The following is a 15,281-nucleotide window of genomic DNA, read 5'->3' as shown; positions in this document are numbered from 1 at the left end:
GCATCTGCTTGCAAGGTCCTCTGTAAACTCATAGCAGCCAGAACCAATAGCAATCAGAAGGGCCATGTCTCCTGAGGCCTACATCAGCCCTTTTAAAAAGTGTCCCGTTCAGATTTTCTGGTACCTACAGTGTGATCAATATCAATTTGAGAGAGTGCAGAAGAACTAGATAGTGTTTTAGTGTTGTTGTTGTTTCAAAAACATATTGATTGCTTAATGTTTAAGTACAGCATAGTTGAAGATTTTCTATGGTTAGTAGCTAGCGACAAATTTCATATATGTGTCATGCATTGTAAGTTTATTTAGCACATACATTTTTCAGTCTTGAAGGATTCACACTTATCTCTGCATCTTAAGACCATTCAGGAATTTAATGCATATAATTGTCTTTTCTTTTTTCTCTTTAACATATTGTGGCCACAGAATTAACCAACTAGGAGTCTTTGATGCCTTCTTTCAAAAATAAAAAGAGTGACAATAATCATCCAGATATTTAAAGATTATGCTGCAGGATGGTAAAAGAAAAATGTAAAAATCTGAGCTTTTTATTCAAATTTTGGTTTCTGAATGTTCATTGTACATAACATATTTCTTACGCCCCAACCTCAACCTCCCTGTTTTGTCTGGTAAAGAGATAATCTGGACATCTTGAAAACTTGCCCACATTTTTGTGCCTGACTATGGAGTTTTGAATTTTCCTATGGCTTACTTGGTTTGAAGTATATACACAATACGCTTTCCTCTGTTAGATCTAGAAACAAGACGTGCTAGTGCAGTGCTTGCAATAAAGCCAAATCATTTAATACAATTTAGAGAAGGGAGGAGGGAAATTAGAAACTTACTTAGGGACAACTGAAATGTATTCTTTGCCTCATGGGATAGAAAATCCTTACATAATCTAATGCATGTATATAAACTTTATTGTGCATTTGAGTTTTTATTTATTTGTTCGTTTGTTTGTTTATTGACTGCCTTTTTTCCTCTTTAAGGAGCCCAAGGTGGCGTCCATAATCCTCCTCTGCTCCATTTCGTCCTCACAACAACAACCCTGTGAGGTGGGTTGGGCTGAGAGTCTGCGACTGGCCCAAAGTCACCCAGTGAGCTTCCCTGGCCGAGTGCGGACTAGAACCCGGATCTCCCGGCTCCCAGTCCAGCACTCTCGCCACTACACCACGCTGGCTCTCTTTTTAAAATAGACATACAAATAATTAAGAGTTTTTAAAATCTTAATTATTTGTATGTCTATAGAATATGTTTAAATACTTGTTAAAGAAATTGTGTGTGTGTGTGTGTGTGTATACCATCTTTATATATATGTACATATACATATATGAATGTTCTCAGCAAATCTTTGCATGATTTATTTAAACATCTATCTGGAGGTAAAGTTGTGTACTTTCCTAGCCTTCTCCCTGTATTGCATATCTGGCTTTGAGTACTGATTTTCTAGAAATATCATCTACCTATGAAGTTCTATGATAATCAGGACTGTCAGTAATGCAATTGGAAATGGTAATTGAGAGTGGCATCATGCAAACTGTATTCCGGTATCTCTCATCTCCTACTGGGGAGGCCCTGAAATGTGCATCTTGTTTGTGTTCCAAGCAGTAGCAATCAAGATTGAAAGGCGGGGGGTGAGGGGAGCCTTTTGAATAAAATGCTTGTAAAGGCGCTTCGTGTTTTGATCAGATTCTGCTATTTATGTGAAATGGACTCTTTCTCTGTGGCATACAGTTTTATTGCACAGCAGGAAAGAAGTGCTTTGGGATATTACCTGTTTCACATGCATTTCATTATAATGAATGCTGTTCTTTCACTCCCAACACACACACACACAGCAAGGTAGGATGAACACAATGAAGATTTATATAAACAGAACTTTAGTGTTATGGAAAGCCTGCTGATCTAACGGTTTGAGTCTCCTTTATTTGCCACCCACAGCAGTACTACGATGCATGGTTTAGCTTTGAATTCGCTTTTAACTTCTCCCGTGTAGAATTCCCAAGTCCCAGCATTGCTTCTCATAATTATTTTCTGTCATTCACAATGTAAACATGACTGTCCTAAGTTGCATTTCTTTGTGGTACCTGTTACAAAGAACAGTGCAGGCCAATAATCGCATGGCACTTCCTTTCTGCAGCTCTTGCTCAGTCAGTTTGTACTCTTGCCATCACAGATTCTCGGAGGCTTGCCACGCCAGAGATCCGTTGCATTTGACTCTTCCGGTGTCACCTACTCTCTCTCAAAAAAAATGTCCCAGGGAAAGGAAAGTGGAAGGGGTTGCGTCCCCTCCCCCCCCCCGCCCCATTGCTGCCACCTTTACAATAGGTTTTTGGTGGTGGAGGCATGGGGCAGGGAGGATCCAATGAGCATAGTTTTCCCCAACACATCTCAGAAGTGCTTCTTTGGGCATAAGAAGGAAACAAGAAAGCATGCTAGGCAATTGTGTTGCTGAATGCCATTCTCCATTGACCTCCACCATGCTGTATCATATCGTAGTTATTCCATTAGCGGAACTCTTTGTCTCACTTACACGCAACCAGTGGGTTGCCTTGTGCCAGCTGCTAGACAGAGAGAATCTGAGGCTTCATGTACACCAGAGGTGCACAATCTTTTCAGCCCCAAGGGCCAAAATGTGTGATACTGGCTCAGTTGGGAGCCACATGTGTGTGCATGCACACACACAAACACACACACATCCCAGCAATCCTGATACAGTTTGCTCTTCCCTTGCTTGTAGCAGTGGCAGGAAGAGAGTAATCTGTATCAGGATCACTGCTGGAGGGGATGGAGCGGTGGAGGCTGGTGGCTCCAATTTCGGTGGGGCTGTGAATCCATTCTGGATTTCAGTCAGAACCAGCCAGAACTCTAAAGGAGCTCTCCAAGGTGATGAACCCTGTCTCCAAAGTAGGTTCAGCATCTTGGATAGCTCCTTTAGAGTTGTAGCTGGTTCTGACTAAAATCCAGAATGGATGCACAGCCCCACCGAAATCCGAGCTGCCAGCCTCCACTGGGTGGAGAGAAGGCTATGCTTGGGGGGGCCGCTGCAGTTTTGGGGCCTGTGCTGTAGGTTGTGCACCCCTGATGTACACAAATGGGAGCTGTAATACACCTATTCAGAGTGTCTCCTCAACTATGTATACTACCCTTCCATACTTCTGATAGCCAAGATGAAGGAGAGGAGAGGATGTTTGGAGAGATCAGTGTGAGTGTCGCTGCTCCCTCAGGAGTCCAAGTGGTGGATGTCACTGGACGAGAGATGGGAAGCACATGCCAGCTCTCCTACATGTGAAACAGTGTCATGGGTGAGCAGAGGTGTGCTTTTTGAAACCACCCCATAAGCTCCTGTTTGGAAGTAAAAGGCCTTAGGGGAGATAGGTAGCTGACAGAGTAGATGCTGGTGTCTGAATATCACATCGGGTGAATGTGACAGCCTGGTGAACTATACCAGTGATAGCTTTAACCCCTCTATATTTTATTTTATTTTATTTTTATTTATTACATTTCTATACCGTCCAATAGCTGACGCTCTCTTTCCCAGTTGTAGATTCTATGCCAGCACTAACAACAACAACAATAATCACGGTGTACAGGACCTTAGAACACTGGTTCTGCACCAGCACACTATTGTTACTTGATTCACCTATGGAAGTGGAAGAAAGTGGAAGAAAACTTTATCCGGTTTAGAGAAGCCAGTCATGGTGACTAGTTAATGGGCAATCTTGAGGCAATGCTTAAGAACGTCACATGTGCCTCTTTAATGCCTGACAATATCAGCATGCCTAGATGTCCCCGAATGTTATCAAAATTGGGGAGCGCAGCCACTATCTGTCACATCATGCCAAGTTTGTTCGGTTAACAGGCAGCTTTCAGAGAAAGCAACGACAGATCTGTGTGACATCAGCTGTCAAGCAGGGATGTGGTGTGGATATTTATCATGTATCACAAAAACACACACGTTAGATATTTGAGGGAGCCTCAGTAGCAAACATCTGAATTCTGACAGCTTCTTTTTCCTGCCACGTGATTATTTGTTTGTAAAGCACTTCTAAGCATTCCTTTTTATGGGCTTTTTAAAATGCATAAAGAATTGTAGTGCTTTCAGTTTATTTTCATGGCCAATTAATTGTTTCACAATAATCCAAATATTGCACTGGTTTTCATTTAAAAAGAAAACCAAAAAACCCCCTGAGTGGATGATTTTAAATGTGCATAGTGCCACTTGGACTTGACAGATCCTTCAGAAAATATGCAGATGATCCAACACTGGAGTGACACCGTTTTATCTGTCAAGTGTGAGCGACAGCGATGAGTAAAGTGCTTGGAAAGTTTAGGCCCACTGGTGTCTAACAAATGCCAAGGGAAAACCTTCTTTGCTCTACAGAATTCTCTGGAGAAGACTTGAAATTTTAACATGCATGCAAAGTTGTCATTTCAGGAGTTCACTGGCAAGGAAAATCTAAAAACAGAGATGTTTATATGCAATTTAGCGGCAGGGGGATGGGGGGAGACAAAAAACTCCAAGTCGGAGGAGGGAAAATTATATATAAACATGAAAGATTTCTGAAAGGTTTCTCACTGCGAGCGGAGATGGGTCAAAGAAGACTCAGACAACAAGCTTGGATTGAAAATTGGGCCACATTTATTGAAATATTTGCAAAGGGGTAACTAGGACGGGCATCTAACTGTGTCAGCGGCTAGCTGACACTTCTAGGGTGAAAACACACCCAGCCTGAGGGGTGGCGGTGATCTCGCCATCCCTCCGGACTGCCCCTTCTGGGGGAGGTAGACCTTCCGGTGTCACCCCCAACCCGGTGCCGCACAACACCTGGGTGAGTGAGTAGGGTTGGTCTCCCAGGCAACCCTTATCCCCCCGCTGAGCCACACAACCCGTTCGGGGGGCCTCAGACGTCACCTGTCACCATAAGGTGCCTCTGCGTGCACACCATCCCTACTCCCTTTCCTGTTTTGCCCGTCCTAGCCACCAAGTGGAATGTGACCGATGATATAGACTGTATTCCCTTACAAGACACACACCACCCGCTTAACAGTGTGACGTAGGCAAAAAAGGCTCACAGTCCTCGGCCAATCTGGCTGTGAACCAAAAAATTCCTACATGGCTCCCAAAGGGGCAACCGGCAAAACCCACACTGCTAAGGGGAGGGTGGGAGGGAGCTGCGTCGCGCCAAAGAGCTGAGATAGGGAGGGGGGTCGAGTTTAAGACAACTCGGCCCGCTCCTCCCTGACTGGTGGTGCGACTGGGGTGCACCAATCAGAGGCCCATACGTCTTATCACCCCACCCGGCCGCAATGGCCCCCCCTTTCAGCCAGACAAGCTGGCGCCGGGTAGGGCATTTGCGAGCAGAGATGGGTCAAAGAAGACGCAGACAACAAGCTTGGATTGAAAATTGGGCCACATTTATTGAAATATTTGCAAAGGGGTAACTAGGACGAGCATCTAACTGTGTCAGCGGCTAGCTGACACTTCTAGGGCGAAAACACACCCAGTCTGAGGGGTGGCGGTGATCTCGCCATCCCTCCGGACTGCCCCTTCTGGGGGAGGTAGACCTTCCGGTGTCACCCCCAACCCGGTGCCACACAACACCTGGGTGAGTGAGTAGGGTTGGTCTCCCAGGCAACCCTTATCCCCCCACCGAGCCGCACAACCCGTTCGGGGGGCCTCAGACGTCACCTGTCACCATAAGGTGCCTCTGCGTGCACACCATCCCTACTCCCTTTCCTGTTTTGCCCGTCCTAGCCGCCACAGGAGTCACAAGCCTATTGCTTGTGAAACTCCCCCCACCTGCGTAGAAGAACTTCCCGCAGGCCCCTTTGCAGATTGGCCAAAAATAAGTCGCTGCCTATGTCTGACAGGTGGACGCCGTCCTGCCTGTAAAGCTCCCTCCTAGTCCAATGGATTCCTTGGTGGTTGATATAACCGTCACCATGCTCTGACAACCCACGTGCCAGTTCTCTGTTCACCTTGCGCCGGGCCTGTTCCATGGCCGCATTGCTCTGCGCCCTCCACATGATTCTCGGGAGCATTGATGACCATAATATGGTCACCCCCGGCCAACGATGTCGGATCGTCCGCAGATCAGCCAATGCTTGCTCAATCAAGCCTTTTCCAGGCTTGTAGCCCAGGTCGTTCCCTCCTAGGTGCAGCACCAGGACCTGTGGAGGGAAACTGACCAAACCTCATTGAAAGAGTGTGGGAAGAAGACTGTCCCATCGCATACCCCGTCGGCTGAGCCATTGTATTGCCACCTGTTGGGGAAACTGCAGCCGGGATCCGAAGGCCGACGTAGAAACTCTGCGGGCAGCCCAAAAAACCATACTGTGCCCACAAATGAGCACCCGTACCGGCATCGGTCGAATCCCATCTAAATAAAACATTGGGGAAGGCGAAGAGAATCATCATGAAGCATCAGGCAACTTGCGAATGTAAGAGCGGAAGGCCCTGGAGCGCCATCTCCCTACCGCCTTCACTTGCTTGGAAGAAAAGCCTATGGCAGCTGCTGTAGAGGCCGCCCCAATATGGAATGAGTGAGTCCCAAAACGATAATGCCCCAGACCCAGTGTGGTCAAGGCTAACTTAGTGACTGCCCAAAACTGGAACTTTGTCAGTGGTGAACCGTCAGCGTGGCAAAATAGGGGACCCTCCTTTGCCCCGCGACGCTCAAAGAAAGCCTGCAAGGCCCTGACAGGGCATAACTCGTCAGCCTGGGCCTGGTTAAGGGTCACCAATGCTCCCTTGCCTGACTGATCAGTTTTTGAACGTCGAATATGGAGGTGAATCAGGTTAGAATGGATCAGGATATCGGAATACCTCAAGGCCCTCCCGGTGGCGTCGGATTTGGATGCCCAGACCAGTTCTGAAATCCTAAGGGCCCCCAAAAAGGCTGTTAAGGCCGCAGCGTGAAAGAGGGAGGCTTTGTATGGAGAAGAGCAAATGGAGGGCCACAATGCCCAAAGCCCTATAAGAATAACTGGCGACAAAGGATGTCTGGAGTCTGGCGGGGCGAGAGACATCCGTGCCCAGCCTTGCACAGCCTTCCTGATTCGGAAATCTGAGGTGGAGTCCTCCACCCCTCGCACTTTGGCCCAGAAGGCCAAAGAGGCGAGCTTCCCCGAAATGGTCCTAGCAGATAGTCCCTTATTATGCAGATGTACACAGAATTGTAACAAGTGGTCCACAGGTAAGGGCCACACATCCTGCAACTGCAGTCCACACCTGAAGGTGCTAAACTGCCTACCTGCTCTCTCGTAGGCAGCGCTAGTGCTGGGGGCTATAGAATTCAGGATAGCGTGTTCGACTTGAGAGCACCAATCTCCCACAGTTCGTCTGGCATGGGGTCTGGCAGCGGACGTGCCCATGGAGCCAACGCACGGAACCGGTCGATCTGGTTTCGTGACAAAGCATCGGCTACAGGGTTCCCCAGACCTGGCACGTGGCGGGCGCGGAACCATATGTTGTGGCGTAGGCATTGGAGAGTAAATGCTCTAACTAACTCCATAACCCTTTGGTTTCTGGAGGATAAAGTATTAATGACGTGCACTACCGCCAAATTGTCACACCAAAAAAGAGCGACAGCGTTGGCCATCAATTCTGCCCAAATATGTACAGCCACGTAAATGGGGAAGAATTCCAGGAAGCTGAGGTCACGACAGATACTGCCGGCAGCCCAGCTCTCTGGCCACTGGCCCCGGCACCACCGGTCTTGCCAGATTAGCCCAAAACCAAAGGTGCCAGCCGCATCCGAATGGATCTGCATGTCGGCTCCTAGAAGTAACTCACGCCTCCAAAAGGAGATGCCATTAAAGTCTCTCAAAAATTTAAGCCATACCCGCAGGTCCATGCGCATAGCGGAGGTGACTCTGGTGCGATGATGCGGTAGTCGAAGATCCCGCATTGCCCAGCTGAGCCGTTGCAGGAATGCGCGGCCAGGGGCCACTACCCTACAAGCGAAGTTCAAATGGCCAACGATCTCTTGGAGGGCTCTAAGGGAGACTTTACGAAGGTGCAAGATGGATTGGATCTTATTCCTAAGTATCAGCAATTTATCAAGAGGGAGACGAGAACACTGTGCGAGGGTATCGAGCTCGATTCCTAAGAATGTCAAAGTAACAGCGGGGCCCTCTGTCTTCTCGTGTGCCAAAGGGACACCTAAATCTGAGGACAGGGATATGAATGCCTTAATCAGGTCAGAGCATTGACTGCTGTCCCCGGGTCCAGCAAACAAGAAGTCATCCAAATAGTGAACCACATCGCCGCAGCCCGTCTTATCCCGTATGGCCCATTCCAGAAAGGTACTAAATGTTTCAAACATGGCGCAAGAAATGGAGCATCCCATAGGGAGGGTGCAGTCGATGTAAAATTTGACCTGGAAGGAAAATCCCAGCAAATCAAAATCCAGAGGATTGATAGGCAGAATGCGAAAAGCGGATTTGATATCACATTTGCCCATCAATGCCCCGCGGCCCAGGGCTCTTATCATGGCTACCGCAGTGTCGAAGGAAGTGTAACGCATGGAACATAGGGAATCTGGGATTTCATCGTTAACAGACTGACCTTTGGGGAAAGAGAGGTCATGAATTAACCTGAACTCACCAGGTGATTTCTTGGGGATAATTCCCAAAGGGGAAATCCGCAGGTTGGGTAGCGGGGGCAAGGAAAAGGGGCCAATGACCCGACCTGATTGAACTTCTTTGTTAATTTTGTCTTGCACCAAGCGCCGCATGCTAAGAACAGACCGGTGGTTACCGGTCAAATACGGCTTTCGCAGACCCATAAAGGGGATCCTGAAACCCAGTGTAAAGCCGCGTTCCAAGTAGATCGCTGCCCGACGATTTGGGTAACGCCTTAGAAGTTGAAGGAGCGGAAGAATCTTAACTGGGCTGGGGCCCTTTGTGAGGGGGAGGGTGCCCACCGCCATGTTTTCTGCCACCACGGCCATCCCTTGGGGAACCTCTCCAACCTCTGGCTCTCGGGCAGGAGGAGCAGGAGTGTTGACCGCCACAAAGAGAGCACTCGTGCCGGAAGTGGCATGGGTTTCGGGAGCAGGAACCTTTGGAGCTGAACTCTCAGCACAGCCAGCGGTGTTGAACCCCTGGACCCGCAATAGGCCTAACGGCTATTGCGGGCGACAGCTTGGCCAGGATGTGGCCACTGTCGGTCCTGTCGCCGAAGCCTGGCCTAGAAGGGGTCATGAATTGGAGCCAAAGGTCCTGGTCCTTCAGATACCAGCGCATGGAGGGATCAATGGCGGCCCTCCTACGAAAGGCTTCATCGTAGGCCAGCCATGCACTCCCTTCATATTCGGTGTAAGCCCTGTATATTATGTCAAGGTATTTGGTGAGAACCCAAGCCCTCTCAGGGAATCTCTGTTGGAGGATGCCAGCGTAAATTAAAAAACCTGGCAACCAGTTCGCCCAGGTGCGAGGCACTTTGCGGGCTTTGCTCCGCTCAGGATCTCGGTCACGGGTCCTATCTTTATCGCTGGGTTCGGGCTCACGAAAGAGCAGGGCAAAGACATCGGTAAATTCACCCCGCAGAATCTTTTCTGTGGTGGCAATGGTTAAGTGAAAACCACTAGGGGAGGAAGTAGCACCAGTGGGCATAGATCCTCTACTCAGGTTGGCGCATGGGTCAACTGAGGACAACTGTGGGGCTAGGAGAGGAGGAGATAGGGAAGCCAGGGGGTCCTGAAAAGAACAGGCGGGCCCCTGCCAAACACTGGCGGAGGCGACGTTAATTGGATGAGGCTGGAGCAGTGGCGGAGCTGACGTGGTGGCATCTCCTGCTAAGGGGAATGAAGCGCCAGGCCCCACTGAATTAGGTGGGCTAGCCACCGGAGCAGTTGAGCTGAGAGTTGAGGCCGAGGCAATGGGCTGGAGAGTACTAACTGGGGAGGATGAAGTAACTGAAGCAAGTGAGAGAGGGGGAACTGGGCCACCCTGAAGAGTAAACCACAGCAACCAACCCCATGGGGTGATTTGTCCCATGCCCGGCCATGCAAATTGAGGTGCCAAAGCAGTCTCACCTGTATCAATCGTAGGTGTGCTCTGATCCCTAGCTGGAAAAACCGACATTGCTGCTTGTGCGCCCAGTGAAGATGAGGCCACAGAAGGGAGGAGCTCCACTGAAGGCGGTGCACCTTCTGGAAGAGCCGAGGAAGAGGAGGTGGATGCCTCAATAGCGTCTAGACGAGCTGAAATAGAAAGAAGCAACGAGCGTTGTGTCTGCTGCTGCGTTCGCTTAGGTTGGACCGCTGAGGGTTTTTGGGGCCTGGCTGGGGGAGGGAGAGGTATCCCCGATGAACGCTCAGCAGCTTCCAAACGAGAAAGAATTGATGACAATACCGGGTCTGAGTCCTCATCAGACTCAGAATCAGGCCTTGGCAGCGGCCTTTTGGGGAGGGGGGAGGGGCCCTCCCCTTACCTTTCTTACCATCTTGGCCCTTCTTGGGAGGCATGATGCAAAAGGTAAGTTAAGCTTAGCTGTTATCGGAGAGTAAGCAAGTGGGCACCCCGGGCAACAGGCAGCTATCACACAATCTTCACAATCAGCGGATACGCGTTCCTGACTGAGAGATTAAAGCTTAAGAGGTGCAGCAAAGTTGGTGTTTTTTTGGGGGGGGGGGGGAGGAAACACGCTTGAGCGCGGGCACCCTCAGCTGAGGGCGCCCTAGCTCAGGAGGAGCCAGACTGGCAGCCACGGCTGCTTGATTGTTTAAGTAATTAAATTTATTTATTTATTTATTTATTTGGGTGGGGCGATGCCAACAGGAGAATAGCAAGGCACTGGGGGGGAAACACTTAGCCCCTGGCCCTGCCGCCAGACTCCCCTCCCCACCAGGCAGTCTAAGCTGTCGAGCTGGGGGGGGAGGCAGGCACGCAGCTGCCAGGACAGCCGGAGCTGACAAACGCGGGTGACGCGCTCAACGCGCGCCGTCGCCGCACCTCACCGCCACCAACGCCTCCGAGGCCCGGCGAGGTAAGCAAAAGGCCACGGAGGCCGGCGGAAGGCGAGCCCGGCAGACCAATACGTCGGCCGGCAGACAGGCCAGGAGCCGGCCAGCCAGCCGGCCAGCCGGGCAACAAAAAGGGCGGGCGGGCGGGCAGGCAGGCAGAGGAACGATGGGGCGAGCGATCGAGCGGGCAGGCAATCGAGCGGGCGAGCGGGCGGGCAGGCAGGCAAAGGAACGAGGGAGCGGGCGATCAAGCGGGCGGGCAGGCAAGGGAGGTGATTGGGGGGGTGAACAAAGGCCGAGGGGCTAGGCGGGCGGGCGCACGCCGCCCCACCCGGACCCCCAGGAAGGGGTAAGGCGCCTTACCCAGGCACGCAAACTAGGAGCTGCGGCCGGCGTTTAGACCGCGAAGAAGAGAGATCACGTGCTCGAGCGCCGCTGCTGCGCCGCCGGCCAAACTGGGGCTGCAGCGGACGCTTGAGGAAAGGAGCCGGCAGGGAGGGAGGGAAGGGGGGGTGGACACGATATCACCAGTAACGTTGGCTCTCCTGACGGCCAGCGGGCGCCGTCCCAGAGGGAGCGGCGCCGGAGCGCACGAGACCCACCGCGAGTGTTGGCAACTCGATAGCCACGCGTGAAGAGAAGCTTTGGCGCGCAGAAGCACGCTGAGTCCAGGTGGCTGGAAAGACTACGACGAAGCCGGTCTCCAGCAGGCGAGAATCCCTCGTCGAATCCAGGCGAGTCTTTAGTTCTCAATAGCTGCGTCGCGCCAAAGAGCTGAGATAGGGAGGGGGGTCGAGTTTAAAACAACTCGGCCCGCTCCTCCCTGACTGGTGGTGCGACTGGGGTGCACCAATCAGAGGCCCATACGTCTTATCACCCCACCCGCCCGCAATGCCCCCCCCCCCTTTCAGCCAGACAAGCTGGCGCCGGGTAGGGCATAAATCAGTGGAGAACTCTACTGAAGTAAACCATGTCTTCACAACCATTCCAGGCTTTTGTGGCTTTTTTGTTGTTGTCCCAATCTAGGAGGAGTACCAGTATTTAGATAGCCTTAATTCAAAGCCTTAATGCCTTGAATCTATAACCCTATTCAAGCATTCCTAATCTGGGGAGAGTAAACACAGAAGGAGGGGGAGCACACTAGCCCCCCCTTAATCACTTTCATCACCCTTTTGCTTTCATTTTCCCTCCCCCTCCTCACGTGTTCAGCCTACACGGATAAGGATCACCTGATTAGGCCTTAAGGTGTGGTGTAGTAGACAGAATGCTGAAGTAGAACTGAATAGATCCTGGTTGAAATCCCCTTTGAGCCATGAAGCACATTGGGTGACCTTGGGCCAATCACTATCTCTCAGCCTATCCTACTTCACCGGGTTGTTATGAAGGTAACTTTGGGTGGGTAGATGAGAGAACCATGTACACTACTTTGAGCTCCTTGGAGGAAGGTGTGGGATCTTCTTTATGACTGAGTTATATATCTAAGGCTAGGGGTTCTCAGTCTCACTCCTCTCTTCCTTTCTACTTGCCTTTCCAAGATTCTCCTTAGCTTGGTGCCAGGAGTTGGGTGACTTTTCAGCTCTTTTTCTGTCCCAACTGTAGGAAAGATAAATGACTTGTGTTTAATGTGTTACATTTTGAAATGTTCAATCTGTGCAGTCACTTCCCTCTCCAAATTCAGCTGATTGCTTAGCAACCAGTTGCTTGACTTCTATAGCTCAGCCACAGGGTAGGCATGGCAAGCTTGATATTTGCCACAAACTAAGCAAGTGCCTTCATGGAAGTTAGCTAACAATTGGTCTCTCAGAAATCCTAAATGATAGAAATGTGAAAGAAGAGAGCACAAAACAGAAAAGGCCCCTTTCCCCCCATGGTTGTGTGTTTTTAAGAATTGTAAAGAGTTTCAACCAGAGCTTCCCAGCATGTCTGAGGAACAAGAAATAATAAATCTGGAGTGTCTGCCATCAAGTACATTTCCCTAAATTTGTGTATGACTGCTCAGTGTGCATACTCTTGGAGAACATCCATTTGAGCTCTGCTCGCTAGAGGAAAGCTTTCAAAATGCGATTAGGTGCCCATCCCATACTGTAATTTACAAGGAGTTTCTTCAAGAATGGTCAGAGAAGGTCAGGCGGAGCAGACAAAAGTCCATCGTGTGGTGTAAGTTTTAATCATTGTACTTACAAAAAAGTACAAATCACTAATGAGTTTTGAAGTAATTCTCTTTTAAACCATGCGTCCCTCACTATCCTTTTTCATAGCAACCCTTTCCCTTTCCCTGAATGACCACCACAGCGGTAACTGTGGCATTCATAAAGCTGAGTGTGATGACAAGAAAACAATGGACACGGAGAGTCTGTGAATGGTAATTTAATCAAATACTCTGCATGTTGTTTTTTCTCTCCTTTGCCATTTGTGAAGGAGCAGAGCAAGGGAAAGGGAAGCAGACTCCAGAGCCCATGCAGCCCGAAGGTCCATGTGATACAGAAAACATTTCAAGTAGTGATGGTAAGCTTCCAAAGAACGTTTGCTATTGTGAGATAAATGGCACATTCAAAGAAGTCAAAACCACACCATAGTCCAACCACCATTCGATGCACAGGTAGAAGGTGATATTATTAATTCATTCAAAAGCAGTTTACAACAAGTCTGGATTATGCAAGAAATTGGCAGCCCTGCTAGCCACAGGGAATGCAATATTGCCATCCGTTCTGCAATTGTAATTTGGATGGGACAGATGCAGGAGCAGTCAAGCATAGGATTGGAGCAAACATGTCCATGCCAATAACTCCATCACTGTGAGAAGCTCAGCTGTAGAGAAAATACACACAAAAACACAAAAAAGCATGTTATGCTTTTGTTTTCACTTCCCTCCCCACAGTCTCCTGGTGTGCTTTTAAAATAAGTCAACCGCTACTCGGGGATAAGCATTAAAAATTAGCTCCATTCGAATTTAGAGAAGGTCATTGTTCTCTTCACTATATCTCTTTCTATTAAAAACATACACACACACACAAGATTCTGTTAGCTCATTCCAAACACCTGTGGGCTATGGTTGAGTTTGCAGGCCTATACGATGTATGTATGGATGTATGTATGTATGTATATATATATATATATATTTAAAATATGTATATACTACCCTTCATTTTCAAATCACAGGGTGGTGTACATTGTTGCATTGAAGCAACAATTAAAATGTAATACAAAGGTATAAACAGCAAAGAAAATCTAGGTATTAAAATCAGCAAATGCCTGGGTATTACAGGTGCATTTTCAACAGCCGCCTCACTGCATAGTCAAGGATGGCACCTGCCACACTGCAGGGAGGAGAGAATTCTGAAGGTGGGGTGCTACAGCAGAGAAGGCGGGGTGCTACACACAGGTACATCTCTGGTTGATGCAGGAGAAGGCACTCCCTCAAGTCGCCTAGTCCCAAATTGTTTAGGGCCTTATGTGTAAATAGCATGACCCTGCACTTGGCTTGTGATATATTGGCAGCCAGTGCAGTTCTCTGAGCAAAGGTATAACATGCTTGCAGTAGGCTGCCCCGTAACCTAACTGCCAAATTCTGCACTAGCTGCAGTTTCCAAATCCGTCTCAAGGACTGGACCAGGTTTAAACTTTCCAAGCCTATAAAAGCGATATTAGGAAAAGACTGGCCTAACAGTCTACTCTTGGCCAATGTCAGCTGAAAAATATCTCTCCGCCAGCCTCAACACACCCATTTTCTGTGATGGTGCAGAGACAAGGGTTGAGCATGCCAGCTCTGTAATGATGGTATATCGATCTTCCTTCTCATGTATTTGTTTGACTCTGTTTCTTTCAGCTTAACCATAAGCGAGACTGACTCTCAACTGGCCCCCTGGCATGCCATGTCTCCCTCTTTCCCCTCATTTCTGTCAAGCAGTGTCTGTAGGGTTTTTTTTTCACAGCCACCTTTCCTATTGATAGCCACCTTCGTGCCCAAACTTCCTGTCTCTTCCACCTGTCTTTTCCTCAGGCCTTTGTCTTCTCCACCTACCTTCCTCTGGGTTATTTTTTAGTTTGCTCTGCTCCCATGCCCCAGTCACCCTGGTTTGGATCCGGCTTCCAAGTTGAACCTATGGAATGGATACCACTGGTGAAGTGAGACTTCCACATCCTCTCCTCTGCAGCCCCCTGTGCGCCCTCAGAATTTGCTCAAGAGGGTTGGGGGACCCTCTGGAGGTGATTGAGAGGGCATATGAGGGGCTGCAAGGGGGAGGAGAGGTTGCAGAATTCCTGTTCTGCCAGCGGTATCCGTTCCACAGGTGCAGCAAGGAAGCTGGA

General features: G+C 49.3%; 1 protein-coding gene across 12 annotated transcripts in view; it reads left to right on the top strand.

Annotated features, from left to right (window-relative positions):
• MACROD2 (mono-ADP ribosylhydrolase 2) overlaps positions 1-15,281 on the top strand; it is a 1,364,729-nt gene that overhangs the window by 1,335,227 nt on the left and 14,221 nt on the right. For 11 of the 12 annotated variants that reach the window (XM_084824196.1, XM_084824178.1, XM_084824167.1 and 8 more), the window contains one exon: positions 13,392-13,478. In XM_084824196.1, coding sequence (XP_084680322.1) covers positions 13,392-13,478 — 87 coding nt within the window. The remainder of the gene's footprint in view (positions 1-13,391; positions 13,479-15,281) is intronic. The other variant, XM_084824110.1, reaches the window with a different exon arrangement.

This window comes from Heloderma suspectum, chromosome 1 (genome assembly GCF_057233095.1).
Source record: "Heloderma suspectum isolate Gila_16-S chromosome 1, 16-S_ref, whole genome shotgun sequence".
NCBI lineage: Eukaryota > Metazoa > Chordata > Lepidosauria > Squamata > Helodermatidae > Heloderma > Heloderma suspectum.
This window is presented reverse-complemented; position numbering and strand designations above follow the sequence as displayed.